We start from the raw sequence: 22,666 nt of genomic DNA, 5'->3' as shown, positions 1-22,666 counted from the left end.
ATATTTATTGAAAAGTGTTATTTAACTTTAGCAAAAATTTTATTATAATAATTGTGTTATCATAGATTCAATTTATATTTCTTTCAAATTTTATTTACTTTTTGTCAGGATAGTTTAATTATAGTTTAATTATAGTTTAACTATAGTTAAAAAGTTCCAAGTTAATAACTTTTTATTTTTAATTTAGCTAATAATCTTAAATAATTTAATTTTTAAGTTTAACTGGTTATTGAAACACAAATTTTAACTTATTAACTTTTTTTCCAAGTTAAAAATTTTAGCTAGTGTATCATGAATTAATTTAAAAAATACCTAGACGTGCGAAATGTAAGGTCATCATGGGATGTAAACATAGATTTGTAGTTCCAATTATCGCGTCTTCGCATAAGCCAGACATAATGCAATCGTAACCATAGGCCAAGGCGTGCAGGCTCGAACTGCACGCTGAATCGATAGTAGTTGATGGTCCTTTCAGATTCAAGAAGTATGAAATCATGTTTGCGGTCATAGATTTGGAACCTCCAATAACATTTTTACCACCTGACTGAAATTATCAAATTTTAGCGTGTTACAATTTCTCATAATATGTAACAATACCTAGACAAAAAATGCCAAATGCCAAAAATGCCAGTAATATTGCCATAACTGGTCAATCACAGTTATTTCATTCTTTAGAAGAATGGCTGTGATTGACTTTATGATGTCATTAATCGCTCCCGGAGCAATTAACCCAAGACCGGTCGAAAACGTTATAACAGATTGATAACACACAAATTCATCAGATTTTGGCTACAGCTAGATTCACAGTTATCTATTCGTTTGATCTTTCTCAATTTGTCGACAAAACTTGTTGATATGTTATGTTAGTAGATTTGTGGCGAAAATCCAGCAGGAAAACCTGTGCGCGCGGACAATTTGCTACCAATATACTGTTATAGCATGTTAGCAGGTTTTGTCATGTCTTTGATTGTATTTTGCCGAAAACGTGATATAACAATTAAACTTTTTGTACAATTTGTTGCCTTTTTGGCTACAAATTTTGCTACAAAAATTAATAGAAAAAGCTGCTTTAAGAAGTCTATGCCAACATTGGCGATTTTATTCTAATATCTTTTACTTTATCAGGTTTACATTTGTACATTTGTACGTCTGAGCTTTTTTTTAATTGTACATGGTGCCGCCGCTAATGATATAATATGAAGATTGTCTACGATGTTAATTAAGCGACAAAACCTTTTTCCCTCGTTCCTTGTTTCTTTATCTCTTAGCAACACTGATATTCAATTTTGAAACATTCCATTACATTGTCTGACTTGATTCTCTGCAGCTCAATATTAATAGTAATTGAATTATAATTTCATGTATTGAAATATTGATATTCAATTGCTAAGCTAATCAGTAGTATTTCAGATCAAAAAAATACTATAGTACAAACATAAAGTTTTGTCAATATTAATATTCTTTTTGCTCGTTTATTATAATCCCTACGTTGTCATTTTAATTAATACAAGCTAATTTATATATCTTATTACTTTTAACTTGATTAATGTGTGGTTGGATACATTATTAAAATATAATTATGCAGAATAGGTACTTTTCCGAATTTTGATATTTTTTCGTAACTTTCTTGGTAAATGGCTTTATTATGACTTCGACAGTGATAATCAATCGGGGGAGCCCAAACAATATGTAACCTACTAATTTGAATGAATAAATAGTTTATTCCGACTCTCTGAGGGGTGTCGGGGTGTTTTTCGGGGATCACTAAACTTCTTACATCTTCCTGCTTTCTCTATCACAATTGTTTCTAGTACATCCAGAGCATAAATAATACAATACTACATCTCACCTTCCCTCTACCGCGCTGACCATTATGCAACCTACTTTCCCTCCCTCCTCTTTACGCCCATCTACAGTCCCTTTCCCTCTATCTCCTCTTTTCCCCTCCTTCTTTTTTCCCCTACTCTCTCCTCTCCAACCTTTCCCCTTAAATCCTTTTCTTCTCCAGATTATCTCTCTCCATTTCTCTTCAAATCACTTCTTTTCCCTTCTTTTTCCTGTTTTCTTCTCTCCTCTCCCTCTTTCTCTCTCTTCTCCGTTTCTCTCGCGATCCTTTACTCTCTTTCTTATCCTCTCGTTTGTTTCCCTCTTTTGGCTGTCTCCTTTCTTTTTCTCTCCACACCTCTCTTCCCTCTCCTCCTCTTCTCCTATTGTGCTCCTACTCTTTTCTTCCTCTCTCGTGTTTGTCCTTCTCTTCATTTCTTCTCCACTCCCTCCCTTCTACCACCTTCTCCTCTTCCATTCTTTCCTCCTCTCAATATCTTCCCTGTTCTTCCTCACCGCTTCCTCCACCTCCACTTTTTTATCTTTCTCACTTTCCTCCTTCCTCCTGACTGTACTCTACCAGTCCTCTCTATCTCTTCTTCTTTCCTTATCTTCTTTCTCCTTGTCACTCCTCTCTATCTTTGTACTCCTCCTGTCTCTCTCCATCCGCTCCTCCTTCCTCCTGACTTCTTTCTCGTCTTTCTCCAAATACCTCTCTTTCCTCTCTCCATCTCATGTGACTTACTCCTTTTCCTTCTGCCTCTCCCTTAGTATTCCCTTTCTACCGCCCGTCTCTGTCTCCCTTTTCTTTTGCTTACCTGTTCCTCCACGTCAGATCTCACCTCCTCCTTGTCTCCAGCCTTTTTCTTCGCCTTTTCCTGCACTCCTTCTTCTCTCTTCCTTCTCTCGTCCTATTTTTAACCTCTCTCCGCCAGCTCTCCTTCCTCTTTCCTCTACACACTAAACTTTCCAAACCGCTACCATCTCCTTCATACATCTTCTTACCTTCTCAGCTCTTCTATCGACTCCTCCATTATTCCGTGGTCTCTTTTTATCTACTCTTCTTCTTCCCCAGTGAGAAATAGTACATCGAATCAACATTGATTCGACATCGAAATCATCATTTCGATGTCGATTCGACGTCGAATTGATGTCGAATTCATTATCGTTTCTCGCTGGGTCACGATAATATTTACACTTCTAATATCCTTCCTGCTTCCCCTTCTCACACACTTAACCTTTCTTCTATGAGTTCTGCTTTTCTCCTCAAGCTTTCCTGCTCGATAACCTAGATCAATATATCGATATCCCAGTTGATCCCTAACACGCGCTTCTGTCTTCATCCGTTACCGACCATTTGCGCATGCTCCAACCAATCTATTGTTTCAATGCGTTTAATTCATAGATACATAGATGCAGCATAAGCCCATATTTGCCGTAAATTTTTGGTCCCAAAATAACTACTAAATTATTTAAAAATTCTCCCCTCGCACATGCGCATTTGCGTATTTCTCAACAGATAGCTAATTAGGCGATGACAATTCGCCGAAAGAAATCAATTGCGCATGCGTGAGAGGGAAATAATTGCCCCCTTCACCCGCTTATCTTAGAATCCAAAAAGTTAGATAATGGTTCATCTATTGTTACTATGGGTTACTCGCACTCCCATCGATCTATCGGCCTCGGGAACATCCCAGATGCGCACAGTATTGTCCGTTTTATAGCGTCTTTGATTTGCCAACCGGAATCAAATAGATTTAATGGTCTGTTTTTTTCCACTACAAGAGAAGAGATAAACTGTACAAGAATTGTAACTAAATAGAACGGGAGCGTCCCAGATGCGCACAGTGTAAAACGGACACCACCAATCAGATGAGTTAGTTAGAGTTAGAGTTGTTAGAGTTAGGATAAATTTATAGAATTTGATTGGTGGTGTCCGTTTTACACTGTGCGCATCTGAGACTCACTCATCGCCTCCTTCACCGCCATCTATCAAATCCTCCTTTGACCACACTAACTGCCGTCAACTTCCTTCTTCTAATCCTCACTCTGTACGATCTCTCTTGCTCTCCTCTATCCACAGCCTCGCACTCCCGCTGCTACATCTTGTATCTCCTGTCTCTTCTTTCACTTTCCGTCTCGCTCACATCTTCTCTCTACCAAATACTACTCCATTCTCACACCTCTCCGCGCCTTCTATCTCCACTGACTCGCTTCGTTTCCTTCCTGTCAGCTACTCTTCTCTCCATCATTTCCATAACTCATCACTTCACTTTTCCTTCTTTTCTTACAATTCTTTCTCTCCATCCTGTCGATTTCCTTCAATTGCCGGTTTTATCCACAAATCCAACTGCTCGGTATTTCTCATATTCTGTTGCCTTTCAACCTTTCTTTCTCTCCCTTTCCTCACTTAAAACCGGAGCCCACACTTCACCTTCTACTCTGTAGCAACGCCATTTTGCTTCCATGTAACCTCCTAATTTTTTTGGCCATTTTTTCGAAGTGGTTTTTCGTATCTTTTTGGAGGTGGTGCAAGGGGGGCCTTTTTTGGCCCTCTCCTCTCGCACCCATCCCATCAGTAAGGGTGTCATGGGTAGAAGTGCATAAAAGTAGGTGCGTATATATAAACAATTCAATTATATGGTATAAAGAACGTGAGAGCGGGAGAGGGGCAAAATTCTTCGCCCTGCACCCTCACCCAGTATTTTTTCCTAATTCTAACCCAACCAACTTTATGTTGCTATTTGATTAATGCAAAAACATTTGAAACGAACAGCGTGGATCTTGTTTGGCGTAGAAAGTCGCAAATGATGTTGTACAAGCTTGGACGTCGTTTATTTTACGTAAAGCACTGATATCATGTATCGTATTTATGAAACTTTAATCAAATAGAATAAACCTTGCTTCATAGGTTTATGTTTATGTTTATAGGTTCATAGGTTTATATGTTGTCAAGATCATGACACTGAGTAATGTATAAAACGTTTTAACCGTCGCTCATTTTTCTGCAAACAACTTCGAAAAATTAATAGGTTACATATTGTTCGGGCTCCCTCGATTGATTATCACTGTCAGAGTCACAACAAAGCTACTTACCAAGAAAGTTACAAAAAATTTCAAAATTCAAAAATATACTTATTTTGCATAATTACCAAATATAATAAAGTATAAGATTATTTTAAGTTAAATAATTTTTTAGATATGGAAAAAATTGTAGAGGATTCAAGTGTTTTACTGCTTAAGTCCTTCTGCTTTTACTATCAATAAAAAAAAATATTTTTACCTTAACATTATGAAACATAAATTCCCCTTGTGTTTCACTATAAATTAGCCCTATGATTACGGCAGTATTTGTTCCTTGTAGTTGTTTTGGATTAACTCCTGCATCGATAATAGCTTCGTAAGTATGTTCTAGTAACATTCTTATATCGGGCGAGAATACGTGTGCTTGCTCTACAGATATTCCAAAGAAATCTGCATCAAATTTTTTTATATTGTTAATTGTTCCCATACGGGTTGGAATATCCGGATGATCTATGAAAGATAAACTTATAAATTATATGTGTTTTAATTGTTCACACATTTTTAAAGTAAAAATAATATAGAATACATTTCTTTTCAAGGTTGAATAGTTCTGACTACTCAGACAAAAGTTGAATAGCTTGAAAAGTACAATAATAGTATAATAGAATTATAATAAAAAAATTTTAATATTTTTCTCATTGCTTCACATTTTTCAAATTCAAAATTTTGAATTTTTTATTTTAAAATTAAATGTTATTTTAATATAAATTTAACTATATATCTATAATTTTACATACTTAAAAGAGGAGAATAGTATATTTTCCTGTGAAGATTTAATTTTTTTTCCACGAGGAAAGATACTGTTTATCTGTTAGTGGTTAGACTCAACTGGAAAAAATACGTGTAAGAAAAATAATTTAATCCGATCGTTATTATGCGACTTTCGATCAAAGAAATGTTGTTTTATTATAACCGATACTAACCACAATTTTTAGTAGAGAAATAAGCTCTGTTGCATATTTAATAAGCAAAATTTTTAGATAGCATTTTTTTATTTTTTTATTTTTTAGATAGCATTGCATTAATAGAATAAAATTTATTATTTCAGCATATACATTGCCAAGAAGAGACTTAGTTTACAATATTATCATACATCCATCAACATCATATCTATTTACTTAGTTTAACTTGCTTAGCATTGCATTAATAAAACATTGCGTGTCATTAATGCATTACTCGTGTCAACAATGTGTCGACAATTTTATTTTCCATGACGTGAGACATTCATGCATTACTCAATACAAATATAGAAATCTTGATAAATAAAATTTATTTGAACGTATTAATTTTTGCAATTAGCTGCTCTATGGTCAAAACTAAGTGTAAACAATATTTTATAAAATAATTACTATTAATAACTTGTTTTTAATTGTATTTTGTATACTTTGATATATATTCAACAATATTTAATTGGTTTTATCGATTAAAAAATTCTATTATATCTATAATTGTATATTTATTATTACTGTTATTATTATTAAAATAAAACTTATTTTAGAAACTTTTATTTTAATTTTATATTTATCTTACACTACTAATTTCTTAGACAGCACAAAATACTAAAAGATGACAAAAAGACGTCTTTTTTCAGTTGTCTTTTAGGAAAGACTAAAAGATGACTTTTAAGATGTCTTTTAGGAAAGACTAAAAAGTTTTAAAGACAATTATGTTTCTTGTTTTATACGTCATTATACATGTGATTATACACGTGTTTGAAACTGCATTTTAGAATATGTTAGCAAATAAATACAGTATTTTTTGGAAACCATGAAACGGTATTAATATGAAACAATATCGATATGATTACACATTGATTTTATTCGTGTCTCAATCATACCGCCGTTATCAGAGTGACCCAATGTGCACCATATACGCGGAGGTTGACAATCGGATTTTATACATCATATGAAAAGGTCCGATTTTTTAAATAAAATTTAAATTATTTTTTGAGTATGTGTATGTATATGTGTGATATTTATGTGTGATCTGAGCAGGCTGCTAAAATGACGAACCTTCTGTTGACTTCAATAAAATTGGCACGTTAGCTATCCGTTATATTCAGATCATTAAGTGCAAATTTCCACCGATGAATTTGCATTTATGTAATTGCAATTATTCTTTCTCATAATTACTTCTCGAAAATGATACGTCGGAAAAAACTTAATCATATATTGATTTTGTATTAAAATAACATTTAATTTTGTCATTAAAAAATAAAAAATTTTTTAAAATATATAAATATATAATTATATAAACTTAATTGCAAAAAAGTAGCACATTTTGTCTAACAATCAAACATAAAAGTAAAACTATAATTACTTACTTATATTCCATCGGAGATGATTTGCTTTGATAAGATCAACTTTATTAAATAGATTATCTCGTAACTGATACAAATTATCTGAACTTGGAAATCTGCCAGCAATACCAGAAATAACGATCTCTTCACCGGAATTAATACCATTCCACGATCCATATGTTCCTTTACCACTCATGGTTTTACTTATTTTCTTAGATAATCTAAAAAAATGCTATGTGTATTTTATGTATTGTATTTATCTTTGACTGTTTTTATGTACTGTCGAATGTTTGGATTTTTATATTTGCAATCACTGATATTGTTCGAATTACAAATAAAGAATGACTCTGACGAGTCTTCTTTAAACAACTGTTATTTATATAAAATAATGAACATTTATTTACTCAAATTATACTTACTTAAGTTACATTTATTTAAATTAGAAGTGATTATTAAGCTAATAAGATTTTATAATGCTCATTATCGTCATATGCCCTTTTTATTATTTTGTAATTCAAAGTATTTCCGTTTAAACGAAAGTGAAAGAGAGAGAATATAAATATATTTAAATAAAATTGAATGACCGATGCGAAATCAAAACATCCGATGTAATCGTACAAAATATATTATTATTATACTAACGTCTTGCCTTGAATAGCTACGTATATGCTTTTATGAGGATAAATTTGTACGTGAGTATGAACAGAGCGTGAACAACAAAAAGGAACAATAAATATAGAAACACACAAGTTTATATAATAATTTTACTTATTATTATTGTTAGGGGAGAGTATTTTGTAACAATGAGGAAAGGAAACAATATCCCCATATAAGCAGAGAAGAACGCTTAGCATTCAGAAATCTAAAACAAAACAATATTTTAATTCTACCAGTAGATAAAGGGAACACCACGGTAGTTATGGACAAGAAAAACTATTGCAATAGAATCAAGGCCATGCTCTCGGATCACAAAATTTATAAAAAACTTAAACGCCACCTGACTTCTACTATAGAGAAGAAAACAATTTCTTTTTTTGAAAAATGCAGATTTTCCTTCTCAAATTCTTACAAATTTAATTTCCAAAGAATTTGGCCCACTATTTCACTAAACCTCTCCAAGAACTTACTGGACTTAATGACTTTAATATTAAGAATTCAATAGATTTCGTGAACAAAATTATTAAAATCAAAATAAGAACTAATGATATCCTTGTAAGCTTTGATATAGTCTCATTGTTCAGTCAAATGCTTCAGTCCAGGACACTTTGAACATTATCGGAAAATCCGACAGAATTTCTACGAATCTCCTTCCATTAATAGAACACTGTTTAACGTCATCTTATTTTCAATTTCAAGAATTCTTTGAACAAATTTCTGGAGCAGCAATAAGCTCTCCCATCTCACTTTTGAAACATCTTCCTTAACCGTAATAAAAGATAAATTATAATATTAAATTATAAATATAAGATAAATTATATATTATCTTAATTTATATGATGCGCTAAAAAAGAATAAATTGATTCAGATTGTCATTCCTTTTATTTGCAAGTGGATAAAGAAATCTTAAATTTTTGAAAACTGGCGGCATTAAGGGTGACGGAAATTATCGCTACATAGATATTTGCTTGTGAAAATTCGTCTGGATATTTCTACCCCGATAAGGGGACCTCGATTATGGTGCCAAAATTAAGCACTTTATTTATGATTAAAAAAAAAAAATGAAACTAAGCAATGGATCTTTTTGCGATTTTTATCACTTATTGTGCCTGTCTTTAGGTACTTAAAACAATTTTTATTTTATTATAAACAAAATTTTATTTATTTAATTATAAGTTGTAAGCAAAAATGCACAATTGTCTTGAAAAATTCTTTCCACACTGCGTGCATGATAACATCCAGTAACATCGGCTAAAAGAAAAAAACCAAAATTTTTTGTAAAGTTTATGAGTATAGCTTTTAAGTAAATCTAAGAAAGCCATACATTTATTATAAAGAATTTATAAAATGGCGCTTTGAAAAAAAAATTGGTTTTTTGTGAAAAATTTTTGACTTTTTTTAAATAACTTTTTTTTACATGATGTTTAATTTATATTTTAGGTTCACACAGAAGATAATTTAATAACCTTTAATTTAAAAAAAAGAAGTGGATCTGTCGATTAGTTTTTTTTTTAATCATGCACGCAGTTTCGAAAAAAGTGGTTTCGAGAAAAACGCGTTTAAAGTTTCCGATCAAAGAAAAAGATTGATAAAAGCTTGCTAATAATTGTTTATCCGTACTTTTTGATTAATCTGCTATCCCTGTTCCATATAAAATGTCCTCAGTGTCCTCATACAATTCATTCTTTTCCAACAGCCGTTATTGTAAGTACGCGTTTTCTGCGCAATAGATTTGCTACAATGATTTTGGCTAGTCGTGCGATTTTCATTTATTCTATCCGCAACATCTCTGCATACTGGTCCAATAACTATTTCCATGCATGACATGATTCTTAGAAGCGACAAATAGCTTTCATTGAAAATTCCAGCAGCTATATAGACATTCAATGATTTTGCGGCCACAATGGAGGTGTCGCCAAATCGTCACATTAAAACTTTCATTGGCATTTTGTGTATACCCACCTAAATACCTCTCAAGTAATTCTTTCCTTGACAGATTTTTCAGCAGGCAATGTACCTTTTCAAAGACCGTTAGAGATTTTTACCTGCCGTCCCGCTCGGAGCGCTCAGGACATGCGCATTGCACGTGCTTATTTCGGCCTGATACAATTTGAATCTATACTATGTCTATAATCTATACTATAATCTATATTTGATACTTCAGGAGCATATTCAACGGATGAAATACTATCGATTTAAGCAAAAAACAAAAATTCGATTTTTTTACCCTTTAGACGCCCCCCAAAATAAAAGCCAAAGAAAATGAGCACTCATGAAAGGTGCCACGTTGATTAAATAATCGTACAGCGAGTTGTTATTTATATAATTAAGTTTTCTTGCGAGTAATAAACAACGCGACGAAAAAAGACCAAATAAAAGACTAAATGCGATAATTCTTACGCGTTGATTGAACGATGAATATACCAAAGAAACCGACTGAATGAATGTGTGATAAGTGTGAAATCGGCGCGCTTAAAAGGAGATTTCTAAGTTCACGAAAATTGTGATTAAAAATTGCATCACAATTAAGCATTTCGTTTATTTTACTTCGCAGTTTTTTATTGCACTCAGGAATTCTTTCTATTATACGTTACCCCAAAGTGTACCAGTATTGATGGTTTTATGTTAATAATAATAATAGTAGTAGTAGGAATATATTAAAATGTACGAAATTCTTTGGACAATTAAAAACAAATTGTAAATAAAAAGTATTATTTATATAAAATATTATTTACATTTAGTTTTAACCATTCAGTAGTTAAATTGCAAAGGTTAATGTATTTAAATATATTTTATTGAAAAAGATTTATGTATTCGTGTTGCAAAGCTGTATGGAAAATAAAGTTTATTGACACGAATGCATAATGTATAAGACCTTGCATCTTATTAACCCTGAAGTAGGTTTAATTAATATTAATAGACGTTTCGGTCATTTGGCCGAAATATATTTATATACATGTATGTATTACAACTAAATAATAAAAAACGTTTTAATAATTTAAAGAAACACAAAGATAACATAAAACATTAAAAATCATTTTATTATTTTGTTTTCTTCTCTTTTTTTTTATTTTCTCTATTATTTTTTCCAAAATCTTATTTTTATTAAATGTATTCTTTATATATGGTATACATATGTATTTCTATATGAGGATATACATAAATTATATAAAATGTATTAATTATATATATATATAATTTTATTATTTATAACAAAAAAGTACATGGTGTATATATATGTATAATAAATTTCAGAATTGTAATAATATAAAAACTCTAAATATAAGGTATTTAATATTGACTCGATAAATGGTTATACATCATTCTTGGTTCATCTAATAATAATTAATTTTGATGTATTTGGCACCGCGACGTTCCCACATCGCTTTTATGAAAAATAATATACAATTTTTAATCAATTATTATTGATTATATTGTATTATGTTGTTTCTTGTATCTATTGCTGTTTCTTTATCTTATTTCAGCACGGATCGGTCTCTTTTAGGGTCGGTTGTTCCAACTTCTTAGGTAAACTTACCTATCAGATAAATATACGTTTGTCTTTATTTATTTAAAAAAAGAAATGTAGATAGACACATGCTTACCTGGTAGGTAAGTTTATCAAAAAGTTGGAACAACCGGCCCTTAGTCGAGTTTCCATAAAAAGACAGTTTAATTCGGTTTCTTCGAAACAAAGTGCGCTCGCCGCACATTTTTTCTCTGACAGGAGGAGGAGGAGAAGAAAGCGATCGAGGGATGTGGATCTCGTTGACAAATGTCATAGAGCTGTCCTCGTCTTACTACCCTTGGATGGCGCGAGGATGGATTGGCGAAACGAGGAGTCGGATCAATCGAGTGGTATATCGAGATAGCGAGACGCTCGTTGCGAGAGCCTCCTTGTAATGGACAACGTGCGCTTTCTCTTTTCGGACAGTCGAGAACCTGAGATGGGATGAAAACGATTATCCTGTAGCCAGGACGAGGGATGCCATCGTCGCCGCCGCTCTGGACCGCAGCGTTTGCTCTCAAGGAACTCAGGTTTATCAAAACTTGTTAAAATTAAACATGTGGAACGGATAAATCAAATTCCTAAAAGTAATTTAATTCCATCGTCTATAATCAACAGTTTTTATTTAATTATTGCTATTTAATTTCAATTTTTAATTTCATGTTACTCTGTTTTAATTTTTGATTAGAACGACTATGTAAAACCATTTTTAATTGTAATTGACAAATGAATATAAAAATGTATAATTACAAATTAAGAAAAAAACCGATAAAAATTATTTTAAATTCAAAATTAGAAAACATTTAAATTAGTGTTTAATTTTTAATTAATTCTTTTAAGATGAGCTAGGGTATATATAATACATTTTAATCATTTAATTTTTGTCTATTGCAAGTTAAAAGTTTTAAAATAAAAATAATCACGTTTTCTAAATTAATTTATTTTCCTTAGGTCGGAATTGGAATTTGTAAGGACATTGGAAATTTCACATGTGACTTAGAACACTTAGAGCTTGAGACGAAGGATCATCGGAAACTTAGAACAAGCGATTTACTGGCAGATTATTTCAATGATTCCGAGCAGGAGGAAACCGTTCCGGTTTTTAAAACGAGAGAGAAACCTTCCTTTCAGTTAGTGGTCCAAGGACCGGAAATCCTAATTTTCCAGGTACAAATATGCCCTTCTTTATCCAAGATTATTTGAGAAGTAAATTAATTAGAAAAACAAAATTTTCTTCACTTTTTGAATTAATTCTGACTATTTAAAAAATATAACAAATTTTGAGATATTTATATAAAAACACTAAATAAGTTATCTAACATATTAGGGATATTAAAAAGTCAATAGTGTGTCTGTTTAATGTTATATAATTTTGTTACATAACATTTCGAAAACAAAGAAAATATTCTCAAAACAAGAATGTTAATTTTTTTTGTGTATCACTATCTTTTCTATCACTTTTCCTTTGAGTGTAAAGGACGACAATTTGAAATAATTATTTCTTGAAAGTTTAATGTTTTATATACGCATTTAACACGTAATTAAAAATTGACAATTTATTTTGCAGGGTACTAGGTATTCCCCTGCGGATATCGCGCCCTGCTGGAAAAAGGACTCTCGAATGTGGCTGTGGAAATCAGTCAGACTGGCGAGAAAACTGAAGGGGACCAAGGCGAAGGCAATTCCTTCGGACGTTTTGTATCGCGAGACTCTTTCGTAGCATTTATTTTTATTCGACTATATACATACAAATTTTTTTAAATTAAAATTTTATTTTTTTCTTATATATTTTAATATTTAAATAATGTTTGTGATACATGCGAGATATTCTTTCGTATTTATCAAAGAGTCAATAAAATAATAAATAAAGGTACAGAAAGCAAATTTGCATTTAGATAATACAGATACTAAGAAAAGAAATTTACATAATTTAAAAATTCTCGATTCTAATAATAATAACAGCAATGAGACGAGAAGAGAGCTTTAAGGATGTATCAATCTGCAAAGTAAATTGAAATTAGAAATATGTTAATATTTATACTTTAAATAAACTGTATGAAAGTTGTAAAAAAGAGATTCTAAATTTATTGTTCTCTAAATAAATTAACAAATATAATAGATTTTTAATTAAAATACCTATATCAAAAATTTAGATTCTTATTTCTTAATTACATTTCCATTAAAGCATATTTCTATGTTATTAAAATAATTTTTAATCCACGTAAAAAATTTCTACCAAACTTTGGATTTTTTCAAATATAATATAGAAGGATCTGTAATTTTTGATATTTTTTTCATTATTTTGAAGATAGATATAATGTATCCTTAATAATTGACACAGAAAGGATAAATGAAATAATAACGATTCAAATTTTAACTAGACTATTATGAATTTTATTACATTAATACGATACTGTACAATAGATACTAAAACTGAATGATCATTAATCTGTTCAAACGCTTGTTCTTAACTTAATTTGTCTTCGCATCCTTTCGTTTCTCTTTGATCTTATAACAAAAACCACAATTATCGTCGTGTGTCATCCTGTCATCCTGAAAATTTATATTAATGATAGATAATACAAAATAAAATATTCACGGAGATTGCAATCATCAGGCACAATTGTGTACGGTCTTGAGCGGCTCTTCAAGTTCTTCGCCGATCTCGAAGCGTGCGAAGTCAACAATCTCAGCGTTTGATTCTGCCAATAACTGCTGTACAGAGAGATTAGGATCGAGCAAAAACTCTTGGTAGATCATGCATTGCTCCTCGTCCACGTTGTCATGTGGCTCATCCACCTGCGGGTTTCCAATTTTTTGCGGGTCCATGCCTGCGAAGAAGAAACAATTACGAGTGTAGCTCTAATTTTTCTTCTCTCAATCTAACTTGTGACAGATGAAACTAGTATTCTTGGAAAAGTTCTCGAAAATTTAGAAGAAAATTTTTTTCGATTTTTTGAAAGAGAAAATAAATATAAAAATTTATATAATTTTGCATTTCTTTCAAATTTTTTACATGAGACAAGTATATTATTCACTACTTTAATCCCAACTCTGCATAAGCATTAATTATCATAATTTAGTTGTAAAAATAACTTTAGCCAACTCATCACAAGACATAATCTACATAGTTCACATGTTACATCGTATATATACATCGTATATATAATGTAAATTATTTATATTTTACGCGTAAACATTGTGAAGTGAAAAACACTAGATAAAACCTACCGATGACATGCTGACAGAGCTGCGTGCCCAGCATATTGTCATTCTCCTTGCATCTAATGGCCACAAGGGCGCCATATTTGCCAAAGGACATGGGTATTGGATTCATCGGTGCCGGATGCGTGCAGCCGTACAGCGTTACGTCCGGTGATCGCACGCTGATGGCCAGGGCGCGTCTCAGACTGATATTCTCGCCCACGTTGCCAATCGCCAGGGCGGAATGATCGCTGAGAAGTTTGCCGTCCGCGGCTGGCAAATCTTTGAGAACGTCAGCGTGAAAAATAATCCGCTGCACATCGTTTTGAATTTCCTGGGATCTCGCGTGACCCAGTACAGCGGAGATCACTGTTTCCGCGAGGCTGTGGAACTTCTTGTTTCGCGCCACGAAGTCGGTTTCACAGTTGATTTCGGCCAGCGCAGCGTGACACCCGTCCACCGTAACCGTGATCAGTCCTTGACTGGTGTTGCGACCCTTAAGCTTGGCCGCTTGGGTCCAGCCATACTGCTGCGCCTGTTCCCTCAGCCACTTTTCAGCCTGGAGCAAGGAAGAACTAAGAAATTTCGTCGTAAGTCAATTTAGAGTCGCAGGGCTGCATGCTTTGGGTGATCATAGCATCACTATTATAGAAATGTAATACTGATAGTTAAAATAATACTATACGCAAACTCTAAGTTTTTATAAGTAATAGAATCAAAACAATAGATAGGTCGCAATCATACAAGCAAATTGTTGATTAATATTACATAATAAAACTTTATTAAATCTAATATGTACTGGTACGTTGTGGAAACTAAACGTTAATTTCCATATAACATAAGGTATGTAAATTAGACAATATCAAGCTGAGGATGACTAAGTAAAGTTGAAACGTACCGGTACATATTAGATTTGATAAAGTTTTATTATGTTATATTAACCAATAATTTGCTCGTATAATTGCAACCTATCTATTGTTTTAATTCTAATACTGATAGTAGTAAATTAGTTGATAATTATGACCTATTTTGAGGATTAAAAGTACTGTTATTAGTACTTTTAATACTCAAAAGAGGTAATCCAAGGAGAACTTACAAACGGCCCAATATTGGGTCAATATCATGCTGAAATTTTTGTACAAACTAATATTGGCTCAATATTGAGATGACAAGTCTGGCACAGTACTGATCATTAATCCCGTGTCTATATTAACATTCAATTGTTTTAATAGTGAATATAAATATCAATCCAGTAGGCCTATACTGTACTCTTAAGAAATAGTACATAATATATGTAATAATTTATAAAGTTATTTTATTTTAACATATGTAAGGGAAAATACCATTACCAAACAACAGTTCGGTAATTATATATTACCCAGAAAAAAAATTATATTACCAACTATAAATTTATAAATATCAATTGTGTGCGTGTATTATGCTATAAAGTTGCAATAAAAATAATAAGTTTTAGTTATTTAAAGATCCAGAAACCCTTTCTATTGAAAACAACATAAATAGTCTTTGCTGCTATCAATGTTGTTTTCAATAAAAAAGGTTTCTGGATACATGGCAGGAACATGTAATAAGTTGTATAAATTAAACATAACAATAATTGTAGTAAATCGTTGAATAAACTACAAATAGTAATAGTAATTATTATAACTTAGAATAAAATCTATGTAATTATGTTATTATAGTTAAGACGTTATTTCACTATAAATTAATAATTGCACAAATATTGTTGTTGCAAACTAAAGCTTTAGTTGCAACAAATATAAAATAGTTTATAAAACCATGTACCATTAATTTTACAATCAAACTCGTATAGTTTGTCACAATCATGAATTCTTCTCCAAGTGTAGTAATTCAAAATACCTAGTTATCTAGAGAGAAAGAAATCAGAACATGTTTGACATGTAAAATAACACATGATCAGTATTTAATTAACAAAACTGGTAGTACTGTGCCGATTTGTCAATGTTTGATTGTCAACTACAGACTAACATTACATATTTCTGATATTGGCAAACCCCCACCTGGGAATATAATATATTAGTCAATTTAATATTGTTGTGTATTAGTATATTACATCGTAATATTACTATAAGAGCGCTTACCTTGTCCACGTCGTTCTCATGCAGCTCTAGGGCTTTTTTGCAGTTCGCAAATGTGTAGCCGGTCTTCTTGCGCAGTTTGGCCAGCCGGGTCTTGTTTGTGGCCTGCCAGAGCAAGCCGTTTGTGTGAATCAGGCGGAATATCTGGGCCGGGATCATCTGGAGAATACATCACGTCAATGGTCAACGTCAATTAGCGACATAACAAATGACATAGAAGTGAGAACCGTGTTGAAATTTCGGCAGTTGCATTCTGGAGCATTACGGCAACGCGAGTCCCGTTTCGATACGAATTCCGGGTGCGGGAAAGAGGCTGCAGGAAAAATTAGATCCTAGTGGGGATCGCGAGGTCGTTCGGTGACGCTGGTCTCCGTCGTTATCACGACGATCGAGACGCAGGTGGTTTGACTGGGACATAACCTAAAAAAAAGAGGGAGAATCGCATGCGAGATACTCGGAAACTGCTAGACTCGCCCAGGAGGGGAAGGGCAGAGACAAGGGCGAGAATTGCCTTTTCCTGCCGATTCCACGTGAGGGATTCGCGGGACTAGTTAATTCCGGAATCGATCGTTGCCACGTTGCCTAGAGACTGAGATCGCGGGTGCTAGTTTGCGAATCTCCGGATGACGCAACCGCGTGTGGCTCGCATGAACGCTGATCGATTTGGTCAAGTTAATTACGGCAAAACGTCGATGCGCGAATATTCGCGAGAGATCGGCCTGATTCTCACGAATTTAAAGTTATATCGGTGATTAACGGCACAAAATGCTCACCGTGTTTTGAAGGTTAGAATACGACGCCGTACGACGCAGATCTGTAATCACTCGTCTATCAAGAGGGCGTTTCGAAGTCTTCTCTTCCCCTCCCCTAGTCCCCTATAGTTTCTCACCGCCATCGATGCAGCGTATTATTCAAATTTTGCGGGAATATCAGTGTAAATATTTTTAAATTAAATAATTGTTGCGATAATAAATTTAAATAAGTATTTAGAAAAATAATTATAAATTATATTTTAGTGATTTAATAAGAATTGTTATTGTGTACATTTTATTTGTAATATTACTACAATTATGTTATAAATCTATATTTTATTTATGTGTTATTACATTTATATATTATAATTAGTTTAAAATAATATGCGTTATTTATATGCTACATTATATTTTACCCTACTTTTATTATTTTATATAATATTATATATTTTTATTTATGACATTATTTTTATTATTAATTATTGAAGTTAGTTAAATATTTTATTTATTTAAATAAACTTGTAATAATTTGTTTCCAAATCAAAATGATGAAAAGGGTATGTTTTAACATAAACAGTGTTTGATTGCCAACAAGTTGTGTTAAATATAAACAATTATCTAATGGCACCTTATAAATATTTAAATAATTATTCTGCGCGTTTATTTTAATGTATATAAATTCAGCACTTTATTATTCAAGATTTAATTAATTAATACTTGTATAGCAATTAAGACATTTTATTCTAGAAAGAAAGGAAATTAAATCATTTTGTACTTTCGTGAATAGTAATATCATTATATACTTTCCAGAGACGTACTCGAATTTTCTGTTAAATATCGCATCGTGACACTAATTGTCATAATTGCGATTGAACATGAAAAGTTTTCGCACGAAGGCACGAAAGTGCGAGTCCGAGGATGCGATCCAAATACCGAAGATCCTGGACGCAAAAGTGGAACCACTTTTTTCTCTGCCGTCGGACCTGATGAGTCCTAAAAGATGTAAGAAAAAAGGAAGGGCGTTTATCAAGGAAAAGGAAAAGATGCAAAAATTTCGCGGTGCCTCTCACACAGCGAAGCGTCTTCGCGAGGAGAAGTTTCGCAGGTACAAAAAGCAAAATGGAAATAGGAAACTTGTTTTCCAAGTAAAACTCAGAATTTATTCAGAACGATCAAAGTCAGTAATTAAAGTAAATTCTCAAGTAATTAAACATCTTTTATAGGATCTAAATGCCGCATTTATCATAAATTTATATTAATTAATGCTATTTAAATTGATTATGTTAATTTAATATGAATATAAATTTAATTCAATAGAATTTTTTACTAAATTATAAAATTTTGAATGTACGGGATAATATCAAGAGATAAATGTTAAGTTAAAATTTGATATAAAATGATTATTGGTAATCCAAATTAAGATTACAATAGTAATTAATAATTATTGATTCTTTCTCTCTCTTTTTTCTCTCTTGGATGAAGCTTTAAATGAATGTCCTTGCGACTAGATTTATGGTAGGTTTAATAGTGAAACCAGAGCTGCCGGAGAAGGACGTGGATCTGAGCGATGATAAGGACATCAATAGATATTACTACTACGTTTGCAACGGAGTCGATACGATTCACACGGTGAACATCGAGGACATCTTCGTCGAGGCGATACTCGATTTGGTTCCCGGCAGCCTGCGCGAAAAATTTCCCAACTTTACCAGTGATCTGATTCTTGAGATTAAAGAGGATTTCACGATGAACATGAAGAAGGCCATCGTCGAGTTCGCGCTCACGAATCCTTTCGAGGAACTTCCCTCCGAGGTTGGCTTTCAGGGAAAAAAGATTATAAATTGAATTACAAATAAAATTTTCTATCAATTTGCGAATTAATTCAGATCTGAGATCACTGAAGATAGGTGTACATTTTATAAACAAAACCTTAAGCAAGGGAGAGTTGTCGAATGCGTGGCATTTAAGTTATTTTTATTGTTTTTATTTGGTACTAATTTATACCCAAATAAGCGTAAGAAATTACGTAGCTTAATGTTTTAGGTATCTATTACTGCAATGATTAACTTTCAACAATTTATTTTCTAATAATTTATCGGAATAGGAATTAAATATTTAATAATAATAAATAACAATCATAAAAAGATTATAACGTATATATGCACCAAAATAAAATTGACTTGAATTTATTTTTGCAATTAATATTATTTTTGTTTATATTAATTTTACTATTATTACTTATCAATCTTATTATTATTATTATTATTATGTAAATTTTATTATATTCTTGTGATAAAATTTAAAGCACAATTTAAAGATTTGATAGATTTGATTAAAGACAGCTGTTTAATCTCTATAATAATTACAAATATGTATAAACAATGTATGTATTCTATTAATATAAAATTGATTACATTATTGTTATATTATACTAAAAATTAACATTAGTTGTAATTATTAATGTTTTAAAGTATTTTTAGCATGCGTGTAATCTATCAAATTTTTATCTATATTACTCATTTTTCTGATCTATTTCTTATTTATTCATACTTTATTATTTCACATATTTTTGTTACTACAAATGTTGGTCATATTTAAATGACCGGTACGCAGCAAATTCAGCAACTCTCTTATGAGAAAAAAAATTGGGTAGTGTTATAATAAATATCAAGACTTAAATTTGTCAAAGATATAAATTTAAATCGTGGAAACTTTGAATTCCGGATATTTAATAAAGAGATTTTTTTCATTTTAATGAACAATATTGAATTGTAGCGACAAAGTTATTAATTAATGTTAATTAATTTATCTTCATCAGTTTATCATTTCATTATCGTAATACTTGTTTTGTAAGCTGCGAAATGCAGAATAGCGTGATCGGAGCTCTCGTCATCGGTGATTTAATTCATTGCGGATTGTACAGCTCGACGCGATCCGGGAGGATGAGCGGTGCATCCAGCCGGACTCGCGGACGCATCTGGAACACTGTCGCGAAATCCTGCGCGCCGATCTGTATCTAATAAATCCGTGCATGCGAATGACTCTGGAGCAATGGGTTCGCGATTACAGGTATCGATCTGAATTACAAATTCGCCGCCGCTGTTGACACTCAACGAACGTTCAATTCTTTTCAGTCAATTTCGGCTGATAAATTTCGAGCACATCGCCGCGCACGAGGAGAGCTGGGACCTGGTGAATTTTTACACCCTGATCACCCGTCAGATCGCCGCCAACCGGCGGATCCTGCGGAAAGTCTGGTACCTCGGGATTCAAGAGATATTCCTAATGGTAAAGAACTCCGGAATGAAATATTAACGACGCTGATAAAAGAGCGGCATTCTATTAAGAGACGAAAATCAGCGAATTAATTAGCTATTTATTTCTCTCTCGATATTTATCTTCGACTTTTTCCCTCATCAACCAAAAACTTTTAAGGAGCCTCCATGTATTTCTCTTATTTACCTAAGTATTCATTTACACACTGACACTAATTTCGCGCTCGAGCGAGAGTGACGAAGAGAGAGTGCCGATAAATTAAAGTAAATTAACAGTTAATACTCTATTTTAATTTGTCGTCTGTTTGTTTGTCCGTTAATTTTGCTCATTATATCAACAATAAACCCGCTTGAAAGCGGGACGAGCCTCCCCTCTGTCGTTTCGCCCATCGATTTCCTCAATTCCGGTTTTCTTTTGCAGAACGACAGGAAGAAGCTGGTGCCCAGCCCGCTTCGGCGCAGGCAGTTCAAACGGTTCTTCGATTGCGCCGGCAAGCTGATGGAGTCGCAGCTTTTAAGGGCCTGCAAGCGCTCCCTGCGAGATTTCGTTAATTACGTCGCGGACGGCAAGGTGAATATATGCCATCCTTGCCATATCTACCCACATACCGCGCGATCGATCGACGTGAAAATCCATCTCCAGACGGGGAAGCACGCGCGAGTGTGCTTCGCTGTTTCCTTCCTCGCGCGCACGACTCATCCCGTTGTCGCGCGTCGCATTATTGGAAGCGCAGCCGAGAGACACACAATTTCCATCAATTTCTGCTTATCAAGGCTTTTCAAGCGCTCGTCCGCTCGCTCGCCTTGAGCTCCCGTATCGCGCGCGTAACCCAGATGTTGCAATCAATCAATTGAAGACTTAAAAATAAGCAACAGAGATGACACTAAGTGGTGTTTGGGAGAGTAACAGTTCCCCCTGGCCCTTAGATTTTAAGCCTTCTACTTTGTCCTTACCTGATTTCTCTAGATAAGTAGAAAGACTTTGTGACAGAAGAAGGTGTCGACATCACTACACTTTTCACATAAAAAATTATAGTTCAGAAATTATGAAAAATATTTTTAAGTTTGTCACAGCATAATAAGGTACAATATTTTTCCTCTTTTACATAATTTTTTTCATAATTTTTTGCATTGTTATCTTGTGAATAAGAAATTTTGATAAGTTTGCACTGAGAGAAAGAAAATAGTTGCAATATGCATAATTTAATTATGATTTATTTTCGGTGCCAACTATATATTTATTGTTTTAACTATAGTTATTATTATTGTATTAGTAAAAAGAACGTTTAAAAAATTATTATATTTACTTTTACCGTAGTTGTATTTACTACATAAAAATGCTTATTTTATTTTTTCCACCCATACTTCAATGTTTTTTGTTATATTAATATTTTGTCATGGCTGGAAAATTATAAATGTAAGAATATTATTATATATTTCTTTATATTTTATAACTATAAAAATAAAGCTTTTAACTATAATTTTTTTATCAATTTAGCAACACTTTTCTCTTTTTTAAAAATAAATGTTATATTTTCTTTTTATTTTTATCTTATCGTACTTCACATCTTTTTGAGAGCACAATTTATAGACACCATTTTTCGTATTTTCTTTTGACCATTTTCCGTCTACTGTAAAAAAGGCTATTTATATCATGATAGCCAAAATCTAGGCAACACCGTGGTGCGATTTAGGAAACTAGGACACGGAGAACTTTGTTCGTCTCCTCTATGATACAAACAAGAGCGAAAAGAAAACTTGAACACTATTAATCTAATCCTAGCAGTATTGTGACATTACAAATGATCCAAATCCAGGCTATTTATTTTACTCTTTTTGCAATTCAAAATTCCAGGGCAACATGTGTAGTTATCAAATGATCTCATAAAACTGTATAAATACAATGTTAAATTTTAGGTAAGATAATGCAATTTTAACAACTTTTT

General features: G+C 32.6%; 4 protein-coding genes across 6 annotated transcripts in view; 2 read left to right on the top strand and 2 right to left on the bottom strand.

The window, feature by feature from the left end:
- Positions 1–199: 199 nt before the first annotated feature.
- LOC105833663 (fatty acid synthase-like) lies at positions 200–9,240 on the bottom strand. The gene is made up of 3 exons (XM_028192782.2): positions 7,232–9,240; positions 5,108–5,358; positions 200–544 (listed from the first exon to the last, which is right to left on the bottom strand). The coding sequence occupies exons 1-3, from the start codon at positions 7,401–7,403 to the stop codon at positions 302–304; spliced, it is 666 nt and encodes a 221-aa protein (XP_028048583.1). The 5' UTR covers positions 7,404–9,240; the 3' UTR covers positions 200–301.
- Positions 9,241–11,685: 2,445 nt separating this feature from the next.
- LOC118645808 lies at positions 11,686–13,470 on the top strand. Its single transcript, XM_036287526.1, has 4 exons — positions 11,686–11,722; positions 11,766–11,902; positions 12,324–12,539; positions 12,940–13,470. Exons 1-4 carry the CDS (start codon positions 11,686–11,688, stop codon positions 13,090–13,092), a joined length of 543 nt encoding a protein of 180 aa, XP_036143419.1. The 3' UTR covers positions 13,093–13,470.
- Positions 13,471–13,743: 273 nt separating this feature from the next.
- LOC105835846 (elongation factor Ts, mitochondrial) lies at positions 13,744–17,516 on the bottom strand. Of its 3 annotated transcripts, none has more exons than XM_012679442.3 (4): positions 17,467–17,516; positions 16,697–16,852; positions 14,604–15,135; positions 13,744–14,203 (listed from the first exon to the last, which is right to left on the bottom strand). In XM_012679442.3, exons 2-4 carry the CDS (start codon positions 16,850–16,852, stop codon positions 13,986–13,988), a joined length of 906 nt encoding a protein of 301 aa, XP_012534896.1. In that variant the 5' UTR covers positions 17,467–17,516; the 3' UTR covers positions 13,744–13,985. The 3 variants fall into 3 exon arrangements, with proteins under 3 accessions (XP_012534896.1, XP_012534897.1, XP_012534898.1); XM_012679443.3 differs by lacking the exon at positions 17,467–17,516 and adding an exon at positions 16,921–17,113; XM_012679444.2 differs by lacking the exon at positions 17,467–17,516 and having other exon boundaries at positions 14,604–15,151; positions 16,697–16,850.
- LOC105835843 (dynein heavy chain 7, axonemal) overlaps positions 17,495–22,666 on the top strand; it is a 32,368-nt gene continuing 27,196 nt past the window's right edge. Inside the window, exons 1-6 of the mRNA XM_028191599.2 lie at positions 17,495–17,627; positions 18,256–18,550; positions 18,954–19,257; positions 20,369–20,514; positions 20,580–20,733; positions 21,142–21,291. Coding sequence (XP_028047400.2) covers positions 18,321–18,550; positions 18,954–19,257; positions 20,369–20,514; positions 20,580–20,733; positions 21,142–21,291 — 984 coding nt within the window. The 5' untranslated portion in view covers positions 17,495–17,627; positions 18,256–18,320. The remainder of the gene's footprint in view (positions 17,628–18,255; positions 18,551–18,953; positions 19,258–20,368; positions 20,515–20,579; positions 20,734–21,141; positions 21,292–22,666) is intronic.

Source organism: Monomorium pharaonis, chromosome 5 (genome assembly GCF_013373865.1).
Source record: "Monomorium pharaonis isolate MP-MQ-018 chromosome 5, ASM1337386v2, whole genome shotgun sequence".
NCBI lineage: Eukaryota > Metazoa > Arthropoda > Insecta > Hymenoptera > Formicidae > Monomorium > Monomorium pharaonis.
Note: the sequence above shows the minus strand (reverse complement) of the source record. Positions and strands in the feature narration are given on the sequence as shown.